The 25,754-nt window shown below is 44.0% G+C and overlaps 1 protein-coding gene across 1 annotated transcript in view; it reads right to left on the reverse strand.

Annotated features, from left to right (window-relative positions):
* Positions 1-25,754, reverse strand: part of LOC123516054 (roundabout homolog 2-like) — a 305,146-nt gene that overhangs the window by 50,995 nt on the left and 228,397 nt on the right. The window contains exons 8-9 of the mRNA XM_045275074.1: positions 23,431-23,993; positions 4,189-4,531 (exon numbers count right to left, since the gene is read on the reverse strand). Of these exons, the coding sequence (XP_045131009.1) occupies positions 4,189-4,531; positions 23,431-23,993 (906 nt within the window). The remainder of the gene's footprint in view (positions 1-4,188; positions 4,532-23,430; positions 23,994-25,754) is intronic.

A 25,754-nucleotide genomic window follows, 5' to 3' on the forward strand; every position in this document is an offset into this window, starting at 1 on the left:
TCAAGCACATTTTACCTTCTCGGGGCTGGCTTCTTTTGTCCCCCACACCCGTTCTTCCTCTTCCCGCCCCATCTTCTTTCTCTTCTTGTTTACTTCTTTCGTTTTCTCTTCCTCCTCTTCCTGACTCGTACTGTACATTTTTACGTACACTTACACTATCTTTCTTATGTTTTCCACTTCTTCCATTCTCTTCCTCCTTCTCTTTCTGTTCCTTCTCCCCGGCATTACCTCCCTACCACTATTTGCTTCCCCCCCCACACCATTCCACACGTACTCTGGCACTGTCTCCTTCTGGACCCAAGAGTGCCTGAATATTCAACAGGCGCCGGGGAGAAGGGGTGGAGGGTGAGGATGTCGCCTCCCAGACCACACTTAAGCTGCTTCCCCAAGTACCCAAGACACTCAGGCTAAGCGCAGCTCTTCAGGTGAGCATATTCTGTGGCTAAGAGGTGTGTAGGAGAAGAGGGGTACTCTCAGTCTTGATCAGAGGTAAGTGTTGTGTATCGAGGTGGTTCCAGTCAAGGTAAGAATGACGCGGTTCATCTCAGTCACGGCAGGTGTGTGACTCTGAATTAACTAAACCAGGTGTTATCAAGGCGAGGCTACGAGGAAGGGAACCAAGCGGGAGGAGGAAGGAGTCTACTAAGATGATACGTCCCTTAATCCTCTTCCTCTCTCTACTATGTGTCTGTCTATTCGCCCTCACACCACCGCCCCCCCCCACTCCTCCCGCTTCACCAATCCTATCTCCTCTTCTCACCTCCAGTACTCTGTCCATTACATTCCCTCACTCCTCCCCTTCCAGGCCGCTGCCCCGCCCCCTCACGCCCTGCAGGAGTGAATATCACCTGACGAGGGGAGGACCTCAATCCATATCCGTCTGGGAGTGCTAGTGACACTCCCTCGAGGCCTCACGGGCACGCCACACGTCTCAGGACTCACACCATCTCCTCCGCGACACGCTCCATCCTCCTCCTCTTCCTCCTTCTCTTTCTCCTCCTCCTGTGCTACTCCTTCCTTCCTTCCTCCTCCTCCTCCTCCTCCTCCTCCTCCTCCTCCTCCTCCTCCTTCTCATTTTCCTACTACTACAGTACTACTACTACTACTACTACTACTACTACTACTACTACTACTACTACTAATATTGCTCCTTCCCTCTTCTCTTCCATTTTATTTTGCTTTTCCGTTTCTTCATTCTTCTTTTCCTCCTCTTCATCATTTTCCTTTATTTCCTTCTTCTCTCCGCTTTCTTCCTCCTCTTCCTCATTCTTCTTTTCTTCCTTTTTATTCTTCTCATTCTAAGCTACTTTTCTTCCTCCTTCTCTCTCTATTCCTCTTCCTCCTCTTTCCTCTATTCCTCATCTTCTCACTCATTCCTCTTTTACTCTTACTCTTCTCGCTCCTCCTCCTCCTCCTCCTCTTCTCATTTATACTCTTACACCTCCCTGGTCTTCTCCTCCTAGTCCTTTCCCCACTACAGTTACTAGTAGGCTTCCTTCTCCTGTTATTATATTACAGTTCTTCATCTCCTCCTCCTCCTCCTCCTCCTCCTCCTCCTCCTCCTCCTCCTCCTCCTCCTCCTCCTCCTCCCTCCTCCTTCTTTGTGGAAACTATTATTTCAGAAAATTGTTGCACTACACAAATGAACATGTAGGAAGGCTATTTGGAACAGAAAATTTGTCCAAAGTTCCTGAGCAAACTTTAATGTCCTAAGAAAAAAAATAAAAAGAGGAAGATGGAGTCCCAGTTCACCAAATTTCCCTGTCACCCTCGCCTCTCTAATCATGGAGGGCAGCGAAGATAACCCACGGCTTAACATAGCGTCTCGGTAGGGTATTTCTGTAATTCTATACAATTAGACACAATTAAACTTGTTCCCTTTACCTTTGAATTGAGATGCGTGGTGACAACATCTAAATACCTTAGGTTATTCACTTCTACAATATACCATTACTAATAGCAGTGCAGGGTGTTATTTCTTTTATCTCTCATTCTCTGTGGAAATATATGCTTTGTTTATGGTCAGTGGTATCTCTCTTCAAACTGCCTTCCCCCTATTCTAACATATTCTTTTATACATAATCTGCTACTCATTGTAAATAGATACAAAAGGAAGAGATATACTTGTAATAGATCATTAAGTCTCCTGGTAACTGTTTCCATGTGTAATCCTATATATATGATTATTTTCTTTGCTTCCTCTTTCTATTTCTCAGTTGTTCCTCTCTCATTCCTACAGTTACCTCTTCCGCCTCTTCCTTCTTACTGTTCTTGCTCATGCTTCTTCTTCTTTCCTTCTCCCTCCTCCTGCATTTCCTTCTCTTCGTTCCTTTTCATATCTTTTCTACCCTTTGTGCTCTCTCTTCCGCCTACTCCTCCTCTTCCTCTTTCAAATTCTCCTTTCTCTGCTGTTCTTCCTTTTCTCTCCCTACCATCTCTTCTTGCCTCTCGCCCTCATCCTCCTCATAACCCGCCAGACAAGGGCACTCAGACTTTGGTGTACGAGGACCCAGGTACTCGTGTGGCCTCGGCGTTGCTATCCTACCTCGGGGCTTTTGCATTGCCTCAGCTCGGCGTGATGGAGGCGCGGGGACCAATGGCAGAGTAAAGCCGACGCTGCGCTTGTGTCGTCACCTGGAGACTAGGTGCCATCTCTCTCTCTCTCTCTCTCTCTCTCTCTCTCTCTCTCTCTCTCTCAACATTGCGTGAATAATCAGAGAGCAGCGTGTCGTAACGGAGAATCATCAGCCGAGCCGTCACCATCTCTTGACGCACCAGACGCGGCTTCTCGCCCAGAGACACCTGCAGTGGTCGACGCGGCGCTCCCACCTCACTGGGGACCCAGGTGAGTTATGAAGGGGATGGTCGCTGAAGGACTACGCTAACTGCCACTAATGATCATAAACGTGGAAAGACTAAAGTTTCAAGAATAGTTTTTAAAAGTTGTGGAAAGAAAAAAAAAAAAACGGAATGGGTTCTCCAAAGCGTTCCATCATAGAGTCTATATAAAAATGGCAATATCTTTTAAGGTGAATAATAGTCTCGGTGCGCAGAATTTCACAGGAGCAATGGAATAACAAGAAATAAACTTTTGATATATAATTTACATGATTGAATTGTGTTTCTTAACTTTCAAAATATGAAAATGAGGAACGTAAGTGAAGATTTTTATTTATTTTTTTTTCTCTCCTTACGAATGAAACTTCCAGTCACGCTAAAAAAAAATAAACTTATACAGTCTGCTACCTATTTTCGTTTTTTCTCTCTCATGCTCCTCCTCTCTGCTGCGTCTCGGGTTCCTAAGAGGAGGAATCAGGTCACCTCATCAGCTAAATTGCCACTTGTTTTTTTCCATGTTTTTCTTTGAGTTTCCCAGAGTGCCACTTCGTTTTTCTTTTACTTTTTACTTTCTAACATTGAAATTTTACAGTGACTTTCATCATCATTTCTTAGAATAAAAGATCAATCTATCGTACACATTTCAAGTCACGACTATATCACCTTTATAAAATCTCTCTCTCTCTCTCTCTCTCTCTCTCTCTCTCTCTCTCTCTCTCTCTCTCTCTCTCTCTCTCTCTCTCTCTCTTGATCTAAACATCTTTTGCACACGTGTTCCTTTTCATCCCACACAGAAGATGTCGGTGTGTTGCCGCCGAAATCTTCTCCTTCCGCGGAACCTCTCCCTTTATAGCGCCTTTCCTCCTCCCTTCCTTTTCTCCGTGCAGTTCTTCTCTCTCCCTTTACCTGGCTCCAACAACACTTTCCTTGCTTCTCGTTTCTTCCTTTTATGATCCTCCTTCTTTTTTCTTCTCTGTTTTCCTTAAATTTTATCTTTCTTTAGTGCTTTTCTAGTTTTCTCTTTCTAACTGCCAGTGTTCTCTCTCTCTCTCTCTCTCTCTCTCTCTCTCTCTCTCTCTCTCTCTCTCTCTCTCTCTCTCTCTCTCTCTCTCTCTCTCTCTCTCTCTCTCTCTCTCTCTCTCTCTTATCCTTGTTCTTTTCTTTCACTCTCTGTGTCTGGTGTCTGTCTCCGTCTCTCTCTCTCTTTGTCTTTCTCTTCATCACTAAAGTTTCTTCATTCTTCTGTGTCTTTTTACCCACCTTCCCACCAACACACACACACACACACACACACACACACACACACACACACACACACACACACACCGAAAGACACACAGAGGCACTCACCGTCTGGCAGGGTAGTGTTGACTCGCAGTTCGGTGGGCAGCCCTTCCTCTGACCTGACGAAGGGCACCAGGAACACCTCGTACTCTGTGTTGGGCGTGAGGCCGTTCAGGACGTAGCTGGAGGCCCCTGCGTTCATCACCGTCACCGTGTCCCAGGGAATGTAGGAGGCCGAGGGAGTGGGAGAGGAGGAGGTGGGAGCGGATGAGGAGGCGGAGGTGGAAGGGGAAGGCGTTGGGATCTGTGGGGAGGCTGCGACGTGCGGGGCAAGGTGGAGGGCGTGCAGGGATCGTCTGGGCCGTATGTGTACGTAAACTCCTTCCATTCTGGTCCCGGATCCCGTCACCTGAGGAGGAAAAGAGACAAGTGTAAGTGACAGATATGGGAGCGAGGCACAAAGAGGGTAGAGATGAAGCACACGCGTTACTATGGAATGTACGGGCGTCCCCAGAGTGCTGCAGAAAACACATCACAGGAAAGACGCTCCCCATGCCCGTATAGGAACCAATATACACGACACCACTGCTACGCCACACACAACGCGACCTTAGTGAAATTTGGAGACTTACGAGCACTTTCCCTGAACGCTCTTATGCCGGAGCGAAAAGAAACCCCGAGGCATAAAAGGTGACGACGTAACGCCCGCACCACCGTAACGATACAGAGAGGAGCACACGACGGCACACCCTGGAAATACGGTGACCTACGACCTCCTCCTGCCTCGCTATAAGCCCTTACATGCTCTGCTCTCTCTCTCTCTCTCTCTCTCTCTCTCTCTCTCTCTCTCTCTCTCTCTCTCTCTCTCTCTCTCTCTCTCTCTCTCTCTCGAAGGGACTGAGCAAGGGAGTCCAAGTCCATTCAACGGCAAGTCAACTCCAGTTTTGAAAGATTTATCAGAAAGGTTTGCATATTTCATTTTCAATCTCAACTTTTCTACTATTTTGAAACCCCTCCATGTAGCTTTCGGTCAGAATGCATTAATAATTTTCCTGGACTACGTTAGCCAATTCATTTCCTACACGGACACCGCTGTTCTCCGCCCGAGTGATTCTGACCGAAGACCGTCATCGTTTGCTGGATACACACGGGCCTTCCGCTGTGTTTTGTAGCGACCACGAGTTCCGCAACACAAACTCCAATTATGCCAATTCCAGTCACCAACTGCTACTCTTTCCCCGTCCTCTGCCGCCTGCCGCCTGTCGCCTGCCACCTGCCGCCTTCCCTGCCACACTGTCCCTGTCCCACTTTTAACCACATTAGCCAATCCACACCACACTGCACTACCACACCTGTGACCCCTCACCACACCCAGTTCCTAATATTCGCTGCCCTAACTACACTTTCACCGACACAAAACATGAAGTATACATGTTTAAAAAGAAGAACTTATGTTATTTATATCAGTTGTTACATTTGCTTTAAGATAGGACGTCAATAAATAAAAAAAAAAATATGCATCTTTAGTAAAGTGGACATGTGAATATTCATGTTTTGAGGTTCAACGTGTTAAAAATGTATTCCAAAGACCTGGAAAATATGTCGTTGGGAGCGCACAAGCGCACACACACACACACACACACACACACACACACACACACACACACACACACACACACACACACATCCCCTCCACCACCTTCATCAATACTGCTACTATAACTACTACAACTATTACTATTACTAGTGTTACTATTATAACTACTACTACTATTACTACTTCTACTATTACTACTACTACTACTACTACTACTACTACTACTACTACTACTGCTACTACTACTACTACCAAATCACAGCAGCTTTCTCCAGATAACCTCAATAGCATCCCACACTTTCTGCTACCCTTACAACAACCAACGTCGTACTGGTACCGCCACGACCGAGAACACTCATAGAAGTGTGCTAGAACTCACACACACTACACAATAAAAACAACAGAAAAGGACGAAAAGAAGGACGGAGCATAGAGGACGAGGAAAAGGCAGGAAAAAAAAATAAATAAATACACCTTAGAAAAAATCCTTTCCTTCATCCGACAATAAAACACGCACCAAAGCTCATAGCAGGTGTTACGAGCCACACTTTCCTCGACCATCACTCACAGACACATTATTACCCTCTCTTCATCTCAGCTGCTTATTTTACCCTCGGGGACGCGCAGTATTTCCAGCCCAAGCTATATATACGCGGCTCCAGCACTCTGAGTCCCCGGGTCCCTATGTCATGAATGTCACGCGGAGGGTTCAGGACGCGAGGGAATGGCGCGCCGAGGAGACAGGCTAGAAAGAACACCTGTACTAGAAAAGGCGAGTGATGCGGGCTTTTAATTTTCTCCCTCTTTCCCGATAAGTGTTTGTTGTACCGTTGGAGAGAGGAATGCTGCTTTTGTCTTTCGTACGTGTCTGGTGAGTGGTGGTGGTATGGCGGCGGTGGTGGTGGTAGCAGCAGCAGTAGTAGTAGTTCTTGTTGTTGTTCTTTGTCTAGTTGTAAAAAATAAATAACCTAACTAATCATGTATAATTTATCCTTTTTCTCCGTCTCATCCCTCGTAGCTACTGTTTCCAATACACTGGGAATACCGAAGCATATAACAGTAGTAATAGTATTGGTGGTGATACTTCGTGATAGTAGTAGTAGTAGTAGTAGTAGTAGTAGTAGTAGTAGTAGTAGTAATAGTAGCAGTAGTAGCAAAAGCAGTAGTAGTAGTAGTAGTAGAAGCAGTAGTAGTAGTAGTAGAAGTAGTAGTAGTAGTAGTAGTGCTAGCGATATAAGTAATAATAAAAAAATGCTTAACAGTTACACAAATCATCACAATACTGACCCTGGGCGGCTAGCAGACATTAAGCACTAAGCACTATTACAACCCCAGTCAGCCCATTACTTTACCATCTTGTGTGTTACATCTTGTCAGTGCCAGGCATGGATGTAATATTAAACAGACTTCTAGAACACAAAAGCCTTTCTGCATGGGAAAAAAAAAAGTTAAATTTAAAGAAAGTCACATCAAATCATAACCGCAGTAAATTTTGTCTTAATAAAGAAAGAAAGAGTCGAGTTAAATCTGTGTAACTTCTCTCTCTCTCTCTCTCTCTCTCTCTCTCTCTCTCTCTCTCTCTCTCTCTCTCTCTCTCTCTCTCTCTCTCTCACCGCCATGCTTCCATCCGGCTTCCATATTTCTCTCCATTTGTTGTGGAATTACTTTCAGAATTCCTCTTAAGGGGCAGCTTCGTGCTTGTGTCTTGCTCTTCCTCGCTCATCCACTTACACTCACAGTTCTATTTCTTAAACAATATTATCTTAGTATCCTTTCCCCTTCCTTATTTATTTTCTTGTCCTAATTCAGTTTTCGTTTTCTTTTCTTAAACTTTCTTTTGTTCCTATTTATGTTCTGCTTTCATGCTCTTTAGTTATCTAGTTACTTTTAAATCCCGAAGAGACTTATTAATTCTCTCTCTCTCTCTCTCTCTCTCTCTCTCTCTCTCTCTCTCTCTCTCTCTCTCTCTCTCTCTCTCTCTCTCTCTCTCTCTCTCTCTCTCTCTCTCTCTCTCTCTCTCTCTCTCTCTCTCTCTCTCTCTCTCTCTCTCTCTCTCTCTTACAGCAACTACACAATTTTATCACTTTATTGTTCTTAAGTGCTCTCTCTCTCTCTCTCTCTCTCTCTCTCTCTCTCTCTCTCTCTCTCTCTCTCTCTCTCTCTCTCTCTCTCTCTCTCTCTCTCTCTCTCTCTCTCTCTCTCTCTCTCTCTCTCTCTCACTCTCTCACATCACCATCACACATCACACACACACACACACACACACACACACACACACACACACACACACACACACACACACACACGTAGTGTAGTGGTTAGTACGCTCGACTCAGAATCGAGAGGGGCCAGGTTCGAGTACCGGGAAGCGGCGAGGTAAATGGGGAAGCCTCTTATTGTGTAGCCTCTCTTCACCTAGCAGCAAATAGGTACGTGGTGTAACTCGAGGGGTTGTGGCCTCGTTTTCCCTGTGTGTGGAGTGTGTCTTGTGGTCTCAGTCCTACCCGAGCTGTAAATGGGGAAGACTGCCTTGGTGACCAGCAGATGACCCTGGTGAATTACACGCATCACCACCACCACTACCACTACCACCACCACCACCGCTACCCTCACAGGCCACAACTTGAAGGAACATCGCCCGTACCCTCTCATAACCAGCCCTCATCCCCCCCAGCCTCATACCCGCCATCTCTCACCACTACGACCCTCATCATCACCACTCTCACGCCGGGCCCGCTCCACCACTCACCAGGCAGGCGGACAGACAGACGAGCCCTTTACTCAGCCGAGCCACAAAAGTACCCTTGTCCTTGCCGCTAACCACCACATCTTAATGCCAGTGCTACATCGTGGGTTTCCTCTCTCATCGTGCTGTTAATGCCTCCTTTTTATCTCTCTCTCTCTCTCTCTCTCTCTCTCTCTCTCTCTCTCTCTCTCTCTCTCTCTCTCTCTCTCTCTCTCTCTCTCTCTCTCTCTCTATCTATCTATCTATCTATCTATCTATCTCTATCTATCTATCTATCTATCTATCTATCTATCTATCTATCTATTTATCTGTCTCTCGCTGTTTCTACTTTCTTTCTTTTAAGTAAAAATGGGGAGTTGGATGATTTCAAACCGATTTTCGTCAGAGTTGTCATGTCTCTTAGGCAATTTCACGACCTTAAATTTTATAGTGATAGGAAAAAGTATGTTGCCAGCCTCAATGAGAGTGATTTCTGATGCATATATTTCAGTTTCATTGATCAGAAGGTAAAGAAAGTAGTGTGAAAAGATGGGTAGCACAAGTAACCAGTTAAGTTTGTTATGCAGTGCAGCGTTAAAGGGAAGCAAAATTAATAACAAAATAGTAGTAATGATCTTGTTTCTTATTTCATTTCATTATCTTTTTATTTACCTATCTATCTTTTTAAGTAAATAAAGTTTCCATATATCTGCATCTCTCTCTCTCTCTCTCTCTCTCTCTCTCTCTCTCTCTCTCTCTCTCTCTCTCTCTCTCTCTCTCTCTCTCTCTCTCTCTCTCTCTCTCTCTCTCTCTCTCTCTCTTTCTCTTTCTGTCTTTCTCCTTCCTCCCTCAGCTTCCCTTTACTTTCTCGTTCCTTCCCTCCTTTGCTTTCTATCTATCTTTGTTTTGCCTTTCTCTCCTCCCACTGTTAGTCTCTTGGCCTGCCCGCCCACCATGCGTTTCCAATGCTTTCCTTTGTCGTTCCCTGCCTGCCCTGCTTTCTCTGGCCTTACCTCGCCTTCCCCTTCCTCAAACTGCCTCCCTCGCCTTCTTTTACCACCATCTTTCCTCCCCAGCCTCCTATTCCGTTTTCCCCCTTTATCGAAACTCGAAGATATCATTTCCTTTCGTATATTTATGTATAATACCACCAGCCTAAATTCATACTTTCCACGTGAATTGAAAAATGAGTAAAGACCAGAAGCCATGAGAGAGAGAGAGAGAGAGGGACAAAAAAAAGTTTATTTATAAAGGGATCGAGGAGCACAAGGGTGTAAAAAAATAAGAAAGATTATGAAAAATTCCCTTCGAAGCCCCCTGACGCCTCCATCAACCCGTCGAGCCATTGAAAGATGAGGAGGAAAATAGGGTGAGGGGAGGCATGTTTCTGGCGCCCTCACCCTTCCTTCCCTTCACCCACAAGCCTGACCTGTAGAGCCCCTGTCTTCTCTTTCCTCCCACCTCTTCTTCCCTTCCTCCTGTGTTCCCCTACCAGCAACATCTCTGCTCCCCCCTCGTCTTTCTCTTGCTTTCTTACGCTTTTATTTTTTCAGCGATAGATGTGCGAATATGTGTAAATGTGCAAATGTGTGTATGGGGATGCGTTTCCAGAGAGAGAGAGAGAGAGAGAGAGAGGAGGAAGAATGTATAGTCTCGAAGAGGAAGGGAGTGAAAGAGACATCTATTGGCCCGTTGGGAGAATGCTCGGTGCAGAAAGCGAGACTCGTTTCGTCAATGACTCGCTGGCTAGTTCACCCCACCGCCACTTTTTGTATACGTGTCGCCATTCTTTTTTTTTTTTTTTTTTGTAACAGCTAAGTGGAAAAGAGAGGGTATGAACAGGGCAGAGATAGGGAGAAAAGAAGGAAGAAAAAGGGAGGATGGGAGAAGAGGAAAATATGGATGAAATGAAACTGTCAAATCTGATCTGTTGAGAAATCTAATGTTTGCTTTCAAATATGAATGAATAAGTGCGTGTAGACTTGTATTAGCCACCTATTCGTAAGTCCTCATTGCTAATCTATCCTTATCTAAGCCTCTAAGATACCACTGCAAAATAGAAACGCCACATAAACTATTCCACTCATCTCTATCTGCTCACTCTTTACTCCAGGGCATCCTAGGTCACCCTTTTCTCTCAGTTTTCTTCCCATCTATGTATTTATTTACTGTAACACCAGTATCACTTTCACAAACTCTGGACCAGAAAAGCGGCAGTAACAATGATAATAATTACAACCGTTTGGGGTGACAGGTTAGCCACGTGGGAGACAGAGACAGACAGACAGACAGACAGACAGACAGACAGACAGACAGACAGACAGATAAAGAGAGTGAGAAAGCGACTGAGAGAGAATACAAGAAGAGAGAGATGAACAGCAAGAGTGAGGGCAGGGCGAGAGAGGGGAGGCAAATCTGGACTAGAGGGAGCGAAGCAGGCAACTCAAGCAAGACAAGCAGGCAGGTACGCGGGCCTGGAGAGGGTGGAGCATCGAGGCATCAGAGCAGCGGGCCGCCAGGATGAGGCTATCGGGCATTGCGTTGCAGCCACTCTTGCTCATCGGTAGTCGGCAATTTTGTGACCCTCCCAATCAGGCAGGGAGCAGGCGGCCGGTTATTAAGGGATTAGAGCATAATAATTGGCCGACAGAGATGATTGGAATAACCCGGTGTAATTGGCAGCCATTGATTTGGGCCAGGGGAGTGGGGGAGTGGGTAGATGGGGGAGGAAATGTAGACGGGGAATGGGTGAAGGGCCTGTTTTGATGGGGGTGAGGCTGCATTGTGAGCCTGTGATGGTGTAATTGGGGTATAATGGGAATGGTGTTTTTGTTGCTTCGCGAAAATGTCTTTAATAAGTTGAGAGATAAAATGTTGAGAAGCAATTACAGTGATGATAGAAGGACGGAAGTAGGTGCGCGAGAAAATAGATAAGTAGAGGAGGAGGAGGAGGAGGAGGAGGAGGAGGAGGAGGAGGAGGAGGAGGAGGAAGAGAAAATGGATAACAACAAGCACTCGAAGATAAAATAGATGAAAAATATAAATCAATGAAAAATAAAGGAAAAACAGAAGAAAGAAGAAGAAGAAAGGAAAAGAAGAAGAAGAAGAAGAAGAAGAAGAAGAAGAAGAAGAAGAAGAAGAAGAAGAAGAAGAAGAAGAAGAAGAAGAAGAAGAAGAAGAAGAAGTAGTAGTAGTAGTAGTAGTAGTAGTAGTAGTAGTAGTAGTAGTAGTAGAAGAAGAAGAAGAAGAAGAAGAAGAAGAAGAAGAAGAAGAAGAAGAAGAAGAAGAAGAAGAAGAAGAAGAAGAAGAAGAAGAAGAAGAAGAAGAAGAAGAAGAAGAAGAAGAAGAAGAAGAAGAAGAAAGAAAAGAAGAAGAAAAAAAGAAGAAAAGAAAACGAAAACGAAGAAGAAGAAGAAGAAAAAAAAGAAGAAGAAGAGGAAAGAAAAAAGAAGAAAAAAAGAAAAAGAAAAAAAAAGAAAACGCACGAAGAACAAGAATAACAATCTCTAAAAAATGAAAAAAAGAAGACAGAACATATAAATAAAACATGATCAAACAAATGGAGAATGAAAATATAAAGTAACTTCCGCAAGAACACTTAAGTTTACCATCTAAAATTATTCTTCCCACGTCAATATGGAACTCAACTCCCGCCGCAACAAACTAAAAACTAATCCCACCATATCAAACTTCAGAAATACTTGAACTATCTAAGACTAAACTAAACCAAATAAAATAGTAATAAAAGTAAGTTTCAAAGAGAGCGGCGAGATGATGAGAACGAGTTTGGATCAGAACCAATCAGAGCAAGACTGTGATGAGCAGAGAGCGGTAATGAAAAAAAAAATATGCATATCAATGTAAATAAAAGTGATAGATAGGTAGATAGACAGATGATAGATAGATAGATAGATAGGTAGGTAGATAGATAGATAGATAGATAGATAGATAGATAGATAGATAGATAGACGGAGAGATAGATAGAGAGAGAGAGAGAGAGAGAGAGAGAGAGAGAGAGAGAGAGAGAGAGAGAGAGAGAGAGAGAGAGAGAGAGAGAGAGAGAGAGAGAGAGAGAGAGAGAGAGAGAGAGAGAGAGAGAGAGAGAGAGAGAGAGAGAGAGAGAGAGAGAGAGAGAGAGAGAGAGAGAGAGACCATACCTGCACACATATTTAACACAACTATTTCTTTTCTTCATTGAGACAAAACCCATTAGTTTCTTTTAACTAATTGTACTTGACGAAACTTTCTTTCATTGCACAGAACAAATTAATGAGTAACCTGTGCAAGAAAGGCCACCTTATAGAAGCATAATGAAATCTAAAACTATGTCTCCAGATAGCCAGACAGACAGGCCAATGAACGCTCCTCAAAAAATGGAAAGAAAAAAAAGACAAAAAGAGAGCAATCGTAAAAATGCATGACAAAGTAGAAAGAATGAAAACTTAACACCAATCACAGCCAGAAGAAAAATAACAGCTATGTACAGGAATGGATCTACATGAAGGACAGAGACAACATAAGCAGGAGAACATGTGACAGCTGTACACCAGCAGACACATACGTGGAAGTAATCGGACGCACAACAGTGACAAGAGCGATCCCAAGCGAAAAATAATGAGCAGGCAATTTAAATAATGGTAAGTAGACTCGTAATTGCAATGCACCAGGGGGGAATATGAGCCGCCATTTGTCATTTTCCTTGCCTCGAATAAATGAATTAACGGAAACAATTACGCAATTACTGACACGGACCAAACTGGGGTAGCGAAACGTGGCTGGATTCTACCGTAGAGCTTATGCGTAATACCTGATTTTTTTATATCCTAAAAGAAAAAAACAAAAACAAATAAGAACTCTGGTAATTAGATAAACGAGAGAGAGAGAGAGAGAGAGAGAGAGAGAGAGAGAGAGAGAGAGAGAGAGAGAGAGAGAGAGAGAGAGAGAGAGAGAGAGAGAGAGAGAGAGAGAGAGAGAGAGAGAGAGAGAGAGAGAGAGAGAGAGAGAGAGAGAGAGAGAGAGAGAGAGAGAACCAATAACGTCATGACACTAAGTCCCGGGGAAACTGACAGCTTTCCATATTACTGCAAAGTGTGAGGAGAATTTCACCATAGAGAGAGAGAGAGAGAGAGAGAGAGAGAGAGAGAGAGAGAGAGAGAGAGAGAGAGAGAGAGAGAGAGAGAGAGAGAGAGAGAGAGTCGGGGGAGGGAATAAGAACGACTAAAAAGACTGACACATTATTAGTATCAGCAGCAGTATTGTCACCACTGCCTTTTCTATTCTTGCTATTGTTGTGTTCGTGTTGTTGTTGCTGTTGTTAATTTTTTATTATCATTATTATTATTATTACTATTTATTATTATTATTATTATTATTATTATTATTATTATTATTATTATTATTATTGTTATTATTATTATCATTATTATTATTATCCTAATCATAAATATTTTCACTGTCTACAATTAACTTTTAACGTTAATACTATTGTTTACCATCCCATTAGCATCATCAGCACTTTACTTAATTTGATGTCATTATGATTTTTGGCACCATCATTGTTATCATCGTCACTTTCATGAACACAATCTGTATTCACATAGTCATCACAATCGCATTCCTGGCCATCGCCTTCTGGGAACACACTACCATGGAAGACTCCAGGACACTAGTCACGACAAAAAGTGAAGTATTTGTGCAATACAGCCTCAATAAAAAATCTTGTTGTTTATAAAGAAATTTTTATGTGGACACATGAATCATCGTCACCATCATAACCATTGTCACTGCTATCGTCACCATCCGTCACCATTGCCCAACGCAAAGTCATATGAGAATATCTGTGCATTTCTTCGTATGTATACTCCGCGTGGCAGCAAATACTGTAGTGCAACGTTCAGTTCAAAGAGAAGCAATCCTCATTCCGCCTATTTTTTCTGCCTGTCGCTTGAAACACAGATCCTATTTCGCGTCTGTTTTATTTCTGGAAATAAAAAGGAAAGTTCACCTATTTTCAAGAACGGTTTTGATACGCACACACACACACACACACACACACACACACACACACACACACACACACACACACACACACACACACACACACACACACACACACACACACACACATAAACTGAATCGTTTCAGTTAGAGTATCAAGAATAGATGAACGAGTCTTCGAAACAAATAAGGCATAAGACTGACAAACAACCAGTTGCTTACAAATAATTTGAAATAAATGCTTCTCTCAAACAAAGTCCTTTCCAGCAAGAGACATGTACGCCGTTATGGTACAGATGGCGCTGAAGGTCCAACCAATTCTAGAGCGGCAGGTGGCATGTTTATGGCATCATTTCAGGCCAATAGTACCCACCGCGCTCCTCTGGAATGAAAGCTGCTGCTAATGGTTAACATGTAAGTGATTTTAAACCACTTGGTGATATGCGAAAATTGGGCTGCGTGGGTGGAACTCGAATACGCTGAACAGCGATAACCATGCAAATGACGCATCCACTCGGGCACTGCCACGCTCCGCTCACTACGTGAGGCCTCCTATATATGGGATAACCCTAGAGGTGCTCTTATGTATCTCGCTGGATGGCCCTATGCCACCCTTCCTTCACTGGCCCAGGTCATGTAATGGACGGTAGGAAGAGAATTGGGAACTTCCAAAAAGTACATGGTGGGATTAAAGCCTCCATGATACCAGCCACTGTATGCATTAAAAGCGTGTCGTTCTGATAAAAATAAACTATCTTGAATAAAAGGCACAAAGATTTAAAAGCACTAAAAAGAAGCAGTAAAGCATAGGCAGCTAAGTCGTGTCCAGTCAGTTCTTCAGAATCGAGTCTTCCTCCCTCCCTCCCTCTTTCTCTCCCTCTCGATCCGTTCCAGGTCACTTCACCTCAGTCCCGCACATTCAGGCGCGGGAAAGCCAAGTCCGTCCCATTCCAACTTATTCTAACCTCACTCAACCTGTCCGTCTCATCCCATCCAAGTCCGACATGCTTCCGCCAGTCCAGCACAGCCGCAGCTCCGTCCCACCCACTCCACCAGCTCGGGCACCACTTTCAGCGAGCTTCCCACAACCTACAAGCATGATTATTCAGGCCACAGGATGCTTCAGCCCTCGTCATCGTCTTTACCCGCTTACCCACGACCACGTTTCCCCATCGCATCTTCCCACATCTGCTTCCCTTCCTGAATTCTCAAATTTTAGTTTTCTTCCTAAACTCATGCAATCTGCCCCACCCTCTCTCCTCCTGCGTAGTACTGTCGTCCCTCCTCCAACTTCAGCTCTCGTCTCTCCCTCCCTGCCTCTTCTCCTGCATTCCTCCCTCGCCAAATTAGACAAGGCTGCGCGCGGTAGAACTAGTGGCCTGGTCGTGGTATCTATTGACTGAATATATATTATATATATATATATATATATATATATATATATATATATATATATATATATATATATATATATATATATATATATATATATATATATATATATGTCATAGCTGATATGATTGGCACTTCTCATATCTCTCTCTCTCTCTCTCTCTCTCTCTCTCTCTCTCTCTCTCTCTCTCTCTCTCTCTCTCTCTCTCTCTCTCTCTCTCTCTCTCTCTCTCTCTCTCTCTCTCTCTCTCTCTCTCTCTCTCTCTCTCTCTCTCTCTCTCTCTCTCTCTCTCTCTCTCTCTCTCTCTCTCTCTCTCTCATAAAGTCGATGTATTCTTCATAGCCACATGGCGTCAAGGAAATAACTTTTAGTGTCCATATTTGATGTTATCACTGCATATACCCAAGGTACAAAAATAGTGTCAGATGTGTGTGTGTGTGTGTGTGTGTGTGTGTGTGTGTGTGTGTGTGTGTGTGTGTGTGTGTGTGTGCAATTCACCTCGGTCTCCTGCTGGTCACCCAGCCAGTCTTCCCCATTACGGAGCGAGCTCAGAGCTCGTAGGCCGATCTTCGGGTAGGACTGAGACTACAACACACTCCACACACCGGGAAAGCGAGGCCACAACCCCTCGAGTTACATCCCGTACCTATTTACTGCTACGTGAACAGGGACCACACATTAAGAGGCTTGCCCATTTGCCTCGCCGCACCGGGACTCGAACCCGGCCCTATCGATTGTGAGTCGAGCGTGCTAACCACTACACTACGCGGTGTGTGTGTGTGTGTGTGTGTGTGTGTGTGTGTGTGTGTGTGTGTGTGTGTGTGTGTGTGTGTGTGTGTGTGTGTGTGTGTGTGTGTGTGTGTGTGTGTGTTGACGAAAGTTTCTAATAATAACAAGAAACATGTGTCCTATAAAATTAAATAATACAATGCCCTCTATCCAGTCTCCCTTATCAAGGTGCAACACAAAATAAAATAGTTTTTGTTTTATTAGCTGATATGGAAAATTCAACACACACTTACAGTAAATCTATCAAATTTATTCCGTGTATTTTTCCAGAAATACGCTCTTTTAGTGAGTCTTCAGAATAACAAAGTGTAGTATGAAATCACTCAATAGGATGAACTCGTTCTTGAATACCCACAAACACTGGTAGTATGTGAATATATCCTAACGGGCCTTGCTGTAATACGCACTGCAATATTCACGTGTACCCTCACCAGAATAGCGAGGCAGGGAAAGGATACACCGTGTGAAGAACGAAACAATGGAACAATTATAGCGATACGTTTGTCTTTCTCTCAACAGTAAATCTACTGTGTCTTGTCTAATATACTCATAAAATCTACAAACTATCGAATAGAAGAAGCATGAATTCCAGCAGCGTAGTGTACATGTAAGCAGGTATATGCCCTCACAATAATTGCAAACCTAATGGCGAATATTGAATTTATATTTCTTCATAATTTTGAGAGATCTTCATTGGTAAGGGAAGGCTGGGATGCGTGATACTACTGTCTACCCATTTTCAAATACTATTTCGAGCTTTGCAATTTTTTTTCATATAGCGTAACATGCTGGAAAAGGAGAGATCATGTGAAGGGCAAGGTAATATCAGTGGAATTCCATATCGTGGGAAAAGGCGCGGCGGGATGCACAACGTAAGGCTAACATCATGATGCAAAGCAGAAAATATCATCCGTCCGTCATGTCATACACCGCATATATGAACATGGTGCTTTAGAATAACATAGAAAAATACTGGGAAAAAGATGCGAAAGTGAAGAGGCTTATATGTATACACAAGCGCTGAAATCTTACCATCAGTTATAATCATCATCCAATTTATCTGATGTGCTAAAATAACTCACCACGTGTTTCTATGTTTGCTGGTGAGGTAATTCTTGAATGTCTCTTCCACAAGCATACGTTTCTCCAGTTTATAGCCATTCGTTCGCGTTATAAAATGTTCCCTTTCATTACCACTGTTAGCGTATCTTAATTTAAATAAAACAAGAGTATTTTTTTCCACACTATCAAAGAAAAAATGAGTTGTATAAATATTTCTTCATTATTATCACCACCGATATCAATTTCATTATTCGTATTGCATTGTTTTCATTCAACTTTCGTCTCCATCCTGCTCCTCATATTTCATTCCACCATTATCAGAATTTCATTTATTCTCCACTCAGAATCATTCCCTTAATTCTTTTCCCTTTTCCTTTACTGAAATTTCTCCTTTCTCCATCTTTTCATTTTCAACCTTCACCATCATCACAACTTCCTCTTGCATCTTCCCACCACCACCATTTCTTTCCTTCTTGCTTTTCATTTTCTCTTTCTATTTCCTTCGCCTACTGTACGTATATCCACCAACTCACATCACCTGCCTTGCCTCCTCTTCCTCCAATTTTTCACTAACTCCCTCTTATTACTTTTCCCCTTCCTATTCTTTCTTCTCTTCCACCTCTACCACTACATCAACCTTGTTCTTATTTTCCTCCCTTTGCAGCATTTCTTCACACTTTTCTTACTTCCAAATCTTCACCTCTATCCTACATTTCCCCTGTCCTCGTTCTTCTCTTCGTTGTCGTCATATTCCTCCTCCTCCTCCTCCTCCTCCTCCTCCTCCTCCTCGTGGCTGGGTAAACACATCATCCGCCACAGTTTGACGAGGTTCACCGTGAGTTGGAGACACAATGAAGCGTCTTCCTTCCAATTTTCCTCCAAAAACTGCAGAATTTTCCGCTCCCACCTGTGTTTTCTTTCCGCGCAGACACAGTTTTCTTTATCCATCCTTGCCTTACTTTCCTGTCTATGCATCTTGTCTTTCTTCTCCTTGTCCTTCTTCTTCTATGTATTTTCTCTTTTATGCTTATTGTTGTTGGTGTTTCTTTCTTCTTTCGATCGTTTTATATTCATTTTCATGTGCTATTTTTTTTATGCCTCACCATGCCTGCTTCTCTCTCTCTCTCTCTCTCTCTCTCTCTCTCTCTCTCTCTCTCTCTCTCTCTCTCTCTCTCTCTCTCTCTCTCTCTCTCTCTCTCTCTCTCTCTTACACAGACTAGTTTATTAGATTACATTTTACCCATTGTTAGTTCAATTCAATTTTAGTTTTCAGATTCCCAGTCTTTCTATATGTATATTTTCTGCTTTTGAGTATCATTTTAAGAGAATGTCTTATATATTTTTATCACTATTATCAATGTTATCATTATTATTATTATTATTATTATTATTATTATTATTATTATTATTATTATTATTGTTATTATTATTATTAATATTATTACTATTATTATCATTATTATTATTATTATTATCACACACACACACACGCACACACACACACACACACACACACACACACACACACACACACACACACACACACACACACACACACACACACACAGACACACACACACACTTACACACTACACACTTCTTTTGTTTCTTCTCTGTACAATCGACGAATGTGATTGGACACGATAATTGCGGTTGGCGAGAGAAAGGATTGTGATTGGCTCTTCATAGGAAGCCTTTCTCACCCTTTCCTTCCCCTCTCTCCCTCCTCTTTCCGTCCTTTCCATTTCTACGTCTCCCTTCTCCCCCACCCCCACTAAACACAAAACTTCTTTCCCCTCTTCGGCTTCCTTCCTTTCCTCCCTCCATGGGCCCTAAACACCCAGCTCTTTCTCGCACCAATCAACATCTACCGGTGCTACAACGTTGCCAGAATGAGTACCAATAATAGCGTGTATATATGTACGTCTTCTATTATGTTCATACCGAAATTCGATGCCAGAAAGGGGAGCGGGTTACACAGCGGCCAGGGGAAGGGGTGATGAGGCTAAATGAGAAAGGCTTTGCAGGAAGAATACAGGTAACATTGGACGGAGGGAGGGAGGGAGAACGGGCAGGCGAGGGAACGAGGGAACGACGATGCAGGATAAAGAAGAGAGAAAAGGTGTAGGAAATGAGCGCGAGGGACGGAGTGAGGGACGTAGGAAGGAAGGAAGGAAGGGAGAGAGAGGAAAAGAGGAATGGATGGCGTGAGTTAGGGTGCGTAGTAGGGTGGTGGTAAAATGGAAGGGAGAGGCACGGAAAATAAAAGCAGACTTGAAGAAAAATTGAGTTAAATGAAGATGAAAAAGGGTAGAAAGTGAGAGAAGATGGGGAAAAAAGGGAAGAAGGTGGGGAAAGGGTGAACACGAAAGGACAAAGGAGAGCTGTGGACACACGGAACAGTGACAAAGGCAGTAAAAGAGAACAAAAAAATAGAACAAAAAAACGAGAGAAAGAGAGAGCGAGAGAGAGAGAGAGAGAGAGAGAGAGAGAGAGAGAGAGAGAGAGAGAGAGAGAGAGAGAGAGAGAGAGAGAGAGAGAGAGAGAGAGAGAGAGAGAGAGAGAGAGAGAGAGAGAGAGAGAGAGTCTAAGACAGTCAAACATAGACAAAACAAAGCAAGAAACAGATAAACAGACAGACAGACCTTTACAGAAGCACGCACACACATGCAAAATGACGAGACAGAAAAGAATTATCAAAACACGAGGAACGCAAGACACATTTTCCATTCAAGACATTACCAATACAATACCAATACCCGGGCCTCGCGCCTAAGAGCCAGCAACCCTCCCTCTCCCCGGCCACATGAGAAAGGCTACTGATACGGACCACAAATGACGCGATAAAGGGCAGCTTCACCGATCTTAATGAAAAACCCGATACGGTAAGAGAGAGATATGTAGAGAGCAGTGACGGGAGGGAGAGGGTGAGAGGGCGAGAGGGAGAAGCAGCATTTTCGACATCAAGAGAAGGTGGTGGAGAATGAGGAGGAGTGAGGAAAGGAGGAGGAGGGAGAGCTGAGGAGACGGAGGATGGTGGAGGAATGGGAGTAGGAGCATTTGCCAATACCAACCGATAGTATGGAATGTTGTTTTATCTGTTTCTGTGGTGTGTCTTATGCGGCGTGGCATCGCATGAGGGGTGGTGGAGAGGAAGGGAGAGAGTATCACGGTAGGTGTGTGCTGCTCCTGCTGGTGGTGTTGGTGATGTTGCTGTGTGTGTGTGCGTGTGTTTAGTATTGTGCTATGTGACGCCATCCACGCCATGGCATATACTACTAATGTTCCTAATGTGTTGTTCGAGATATTTACTACGTGGCGGGTTCATTAGAGCGGCGGTATAAGTAATAGTGAAGTTTGTATTATTCTTAACATTCAGGAACCCTTTTACTCTCATGACTTCCTGCGGAGTCTTTGAAAAGCTTCCCGTTTTATCTCTCTTTATACTCCACAGTCCGAATTGTACTTATGTAATCCTTCGGCCGTCTCCTTTTCATACTAATAATTAATTACAACCCTAAGACGTGCAAAGTTTTATGAGCTTTTCACTAGCGGCAAGTTTTCTTTGTTGGTGTTGGTGTCTCAATAAACAATATATTGCTTATAGATGTTTCTGCAGAATTCAGCTGATAGTCGCACGTGAATGACGCGTCTCACATTGAGAGATAAGACGATGTGATTGGTCGTCGCTAGAGAAAGGAGAATGTATGATGGATGCAAGCTCATGCTGAGGGGAAAAATACTGGTGACTGCTAGATGCATGAGGTCTGAGCACATCGGCAGGTGAGCACACGAGCAGCAGTGATGTGATTGATGCACACCGGGAAGAAAAATAAGTGTGATTAATATTTGACACGCTGAGTAAGATAATAACATAATTTTCTATCCTGCTTTTTCTCTTTCCATATTGACTTTTCTCCTCGCTTCAAATCATATTCTTTTTATCCCTTCTCCTGTCTGTTTCATTTTTCTACATCTTCATTTCGTTTCTCATCCGTTTTGCTTTAAATCTGTGCTGGTTTCTTATTCTCTTGGTATTTTTAACAGCTTAATATCTTTCATTAAAAACTATTTTGGCATTTTCGTATTTTCTCTTCTATTTCTCATCGATCATAGCTCTTTTTTTTCCCAATCCCCCATTGGTTATCCTTTCCTCGTAACGCTTACATCAACTTTCTCTAATGCACTCTCCCCTCACTTTCCTCAAGTTAAAAGAATATATATTGGAAGAAGCGTTTCCCTCTCGTCTTCTTTCTCCTCCTCCTCCTTTTCCTCTTGGTCGCCATAGTTGTCATCTTTCCCTTCCTCATTATCTCCCTCCTCATTCTCATCATCATAACCATCATCATCATTATTCTTATGCTGCAGCTCCTCCTCCTCCTTCCTCTACTGAAGCCCCTCTTTTTCCGTCTGCCTCCTCTTCCTCCTCCTCCTCCTTCTCCCCTCCACCTCCTCCTCCTCCTCCTTATCTTCCTTGTGTCGTATCTTGTGGACCCAAACTTCCTCGCTGACAGGGATGCCAGATGTTCCCTTCTGGCTCGACTCCTCCACCTAATTCCTCAGTCGTTGTTCGTCCATTACGCTCCTTCAGGGGCTATATGTTTACCTTTCTTCGTTTTCTTTGTTCCTTCGCAATTTCAAGGGGAAGAGTCTCTTTGTCTGTGGTTGTTACTGAACTCACTCGCGATTATTCGTTATGTTTATTACTTTTGTTGAGTTTTCTTCCCTTTTTTCTCTTTCTTGTGGACATGTTATTAAAGCTTTGTGGTCCGTGGTGAAGGGTCTGTTTGTCTTTAACACTCGGGAACGACTTTTAACTTTTGTTCCTGACGGTGTAATGCCATTATATTGTTGCCTAAATGATCATCCATTGTTCTGCATTTCTTGTCTTTTAAAATACTGGTTTATATTATGCAAAGAAGATTCGTATTACGAGGGTCAGCCACGGGTAAACAAAGGTGAGTACATCGAGGGTAGGAAAAAAAGAACTATTTTTCTCCTTCCTGTGTACAGAATTTATGTGATGTAGCGTCCGGAACTCCCTTCCATTCTCCAGTTCATATTTTTCTATCTAGAAGCTTTCAGTGTGTGTCCCTGTGTCATGTGGACAGGGATGTACTCCGTGAGGGATGTAGGTCACAGTGTATTTACTTACAGCACCGTTCCCAAGTTTGTCTGCACACACTCACGGTTGTAATGGCGAGGTACTTGTGGATTCACTTTGGTTAAGATTAATAACATGACTAATCACTAATGAACGGACATGTCACTAATGAAAGAACTCTGAATAGAACTTACTGATTTTGTGGCAGTGTGGCTCCTAACTGTGTGTATGTTAGCGAAAATAAATCATCTCACTCACTCATGTCTGAACACTCTTCTGTTATCTCTTTCTCCACGCTCTCTCCCTCACTCCCTTCCTTCCTTCCTTCCTTCCTCCTTCCTCTTCCTCCAGGTCCTTCAGTCTTCATCATACCCCGCAGCATCAGGAAATGTCAGTAAGAAGAATGATAAAATAGTGTGTGTAATAGAGAGAGAGAGAGAGAGAGAGAGAGAGAGAGAGAGAGAGAGAGAGAGAGAGAGAGAGAGAGAGAGAGAGAGAGAGAGAGAGAGAGAGAGAGAGAGAGAGAGAGAGAGAGAGAGAGAGAGAGAGAGAGAGAGAGAGAGAGAGAGAACAAATAGCAGGAGAGTTGCTGGTCTGCAGTGAATCATCTACTACCTAGGGTAGGTGGCAAAAGTACTAACCTGCCAGGTGACCTTCATGGTTGTGGCCGAGAGGGTGTTGAGGGCGGTCAGATTAAGGCGACGGCCGAGCAGGGAAGGAGTGTGCTCCACCTTTGTCGCTACGTCGCCTTCATTGCCCATGCCCACGACCACCACCTGCGACCACGGTGAGGGTGGTGACTCTCCCAGGGGATTCTCGGCCCGCACGACGAACACTTGTGGGCGGCCAGCCTCCAGTGGTGAAGTGTAGCGAGTTCGCACCAGCCCACGCGCCACCACTCGCCACTGTCCCGCCCGCGTCTCACCTTCCGACGTGTATGACTCCAGCGTATAACCCAGCAGTGGTGCATCGCCTACCGTATGCGGCGGCGCCCAAACCAACGTGACGGAGGCGTTAGTGAGGTCGCTAACGCGAGGGCGAGTGGGCTGGGCAGGCAAAGCTTTGAGGGCTGGGGTGCGTTGGAAGCTACGGGCGGCTTGAGGGTCATCCCCCCCAACCACCAGCAATGATGCAGACCGCTGGGAGGATCCTGTGCGTGACTGCGCGAGGCACGTGTAGCGCCCACTGTCAGTCTCCCGCAGACCTGCAAAGTAACAAAAGAGAAAGATGGTTAATCAGTATGTCAGTCAAGTCTGCCGGAAGAGAAACGAAGAAAAATCCGACACGTGTTAAAGCATGTGGGAAGGAGGAAGTGAGTGAAAAGTTGAAGTATGCAACTGATACCTAAAGGCATCGGTACTTGCGATGAACATCAGGTGGACGACACTCTAACGTGTTTCTGGCGGCCTGTTGTTCAAGGGAGAGCGAGACACCATGACGGTGTAGACAAGGGGAGCAAGAAACGGAACAGGGTGGATAAAAAGCCACTCAGTATCGTAATTCACTCAAAAAATAGCCTCGTCCTAAACTTTGGGCGGAAACTTGCCCGAGTCTTGGCCTCCGACAGCAACAAGAACCTGTTTTGCATGAATAAAAATGCAAATGAGCCAAGCAGAGTGCGAGAAGTTGAGATAACAGAGAGGGGAAAGGCGCGGCTGGTGATGGAGGGAGACCACGCGAGGGCGAGACCAGCACATAAATTAATGAAGAGGAGAGAACTCGAGCCACCTCAGGGGCGCCTCACCTCGCATTAGTTGAGTCTCGCTGTTCGCTTTGCAGTTGCCGGCTTGGTTTTGTTATTAGAAAGGGGAGAGATGGCAATATGTCAACAATGTAATTCACTTGTCCGTTATCACCGTACTGTCGACTTCAACAATAAAAGCCGTTTTTTCCACTAATCTTTTTGTATTAGATTCCCTCTGAAATATTCGCTTCTCGTTTTCAATGGCACTTCTTTCAATGGCCGTTGTTGCAGATATATTCATTTAGTCATGCATCATTCAATTATGTTCTTTTTCAGATATCTGTGTTCGTAAATTGTATATTGCTTTGTATCAACTTCAATATCTACCTGTGTACACATGTGTGTGTGTGTGTGTGTGTGTGTGTGTGTGTGTGTGTGTGTGTGTGTGTGTGTGTGTGTTGTGTGTTTGTGTGTGTGTGTGTGTGTGTGTGTGTGTGTGTGTGTGTGCGTGCGCGTGTGCGTTTCTATTCCTTTATCTATTGAAACATTCCCCCTTCCATTCCTTTCTCTGTTAAACAATCAGTCCTATTGTTTTATCCCTCCGACATTCTCTCTCTCTCTCTCTCTCTCTCTCTCTCTCTCTCTCTCTCTCTCTCTCTCTCTCTCTCTCTCTCTCTCTCTCTCTCTCTCTCTCTCTCTCTCTCTCTCTCTCTCTCTCTCTCTCTCTCTCTCTCTCTCTCTCTCTCTCTCTCTGTCCGTCCATCGTTCTGTTCCCTCTCTTTCCCTGTCTTTCCCTCTTAACAGGAAGGAAGGGATGGAGAGATGGAAGGGAGTTGGGGACGGGGGTAAAGGAAGGCCCGTGGGAGAAGAGCCATATGTCTTTCCTTCCACTGAGACATTCCCTTCAGTCCCTCCACCGTTTCTCCCCACACCGTCTCCTGCCCCTACTCTAAATCCTCCCTCCCTTCGTTCCCTTTAGTTCCAACGCTTTCCTTCCCCCGTCTTTCACTGTCCCCCCCGCCCTTGCTCCAGTCAGCCAGCCGTCAGAGTTGAGCTTAGCAAACATGTTACGATTACTAACGAAGCCATCACAAAGTAGACAGATCGAAGTGCGAACGAGAGGTATTAGAGGGGGAAAGGAAAGCACAACAGAAAGAGCTGCATAAAGGAAAGAAGAACAAATGGTTACGAAGAAAGAAGAGAGGGAAAAATCCGAAAGAGCAATGCGACACTAGATGATAGGAAGGGAGAAAGAAAGGTGTGAAAAAGAAAAAAGAGGTT

The sequence above is a fragment of the Portunus trituberculatus genome, chromosome 40 (assembly GCF_017591435.1).
Source record: "Portunus trituberculatus isolate SZX2019 chromosome 40, ASM1759143v1, whole genome shotgun sequence".
NCBI classification, from domain to species: Eukaryota; Metazoa; Arthropoda; class Malacostraca; order Decapoda; family Portunidae; genus Portunus; species Portunus trituberculatus.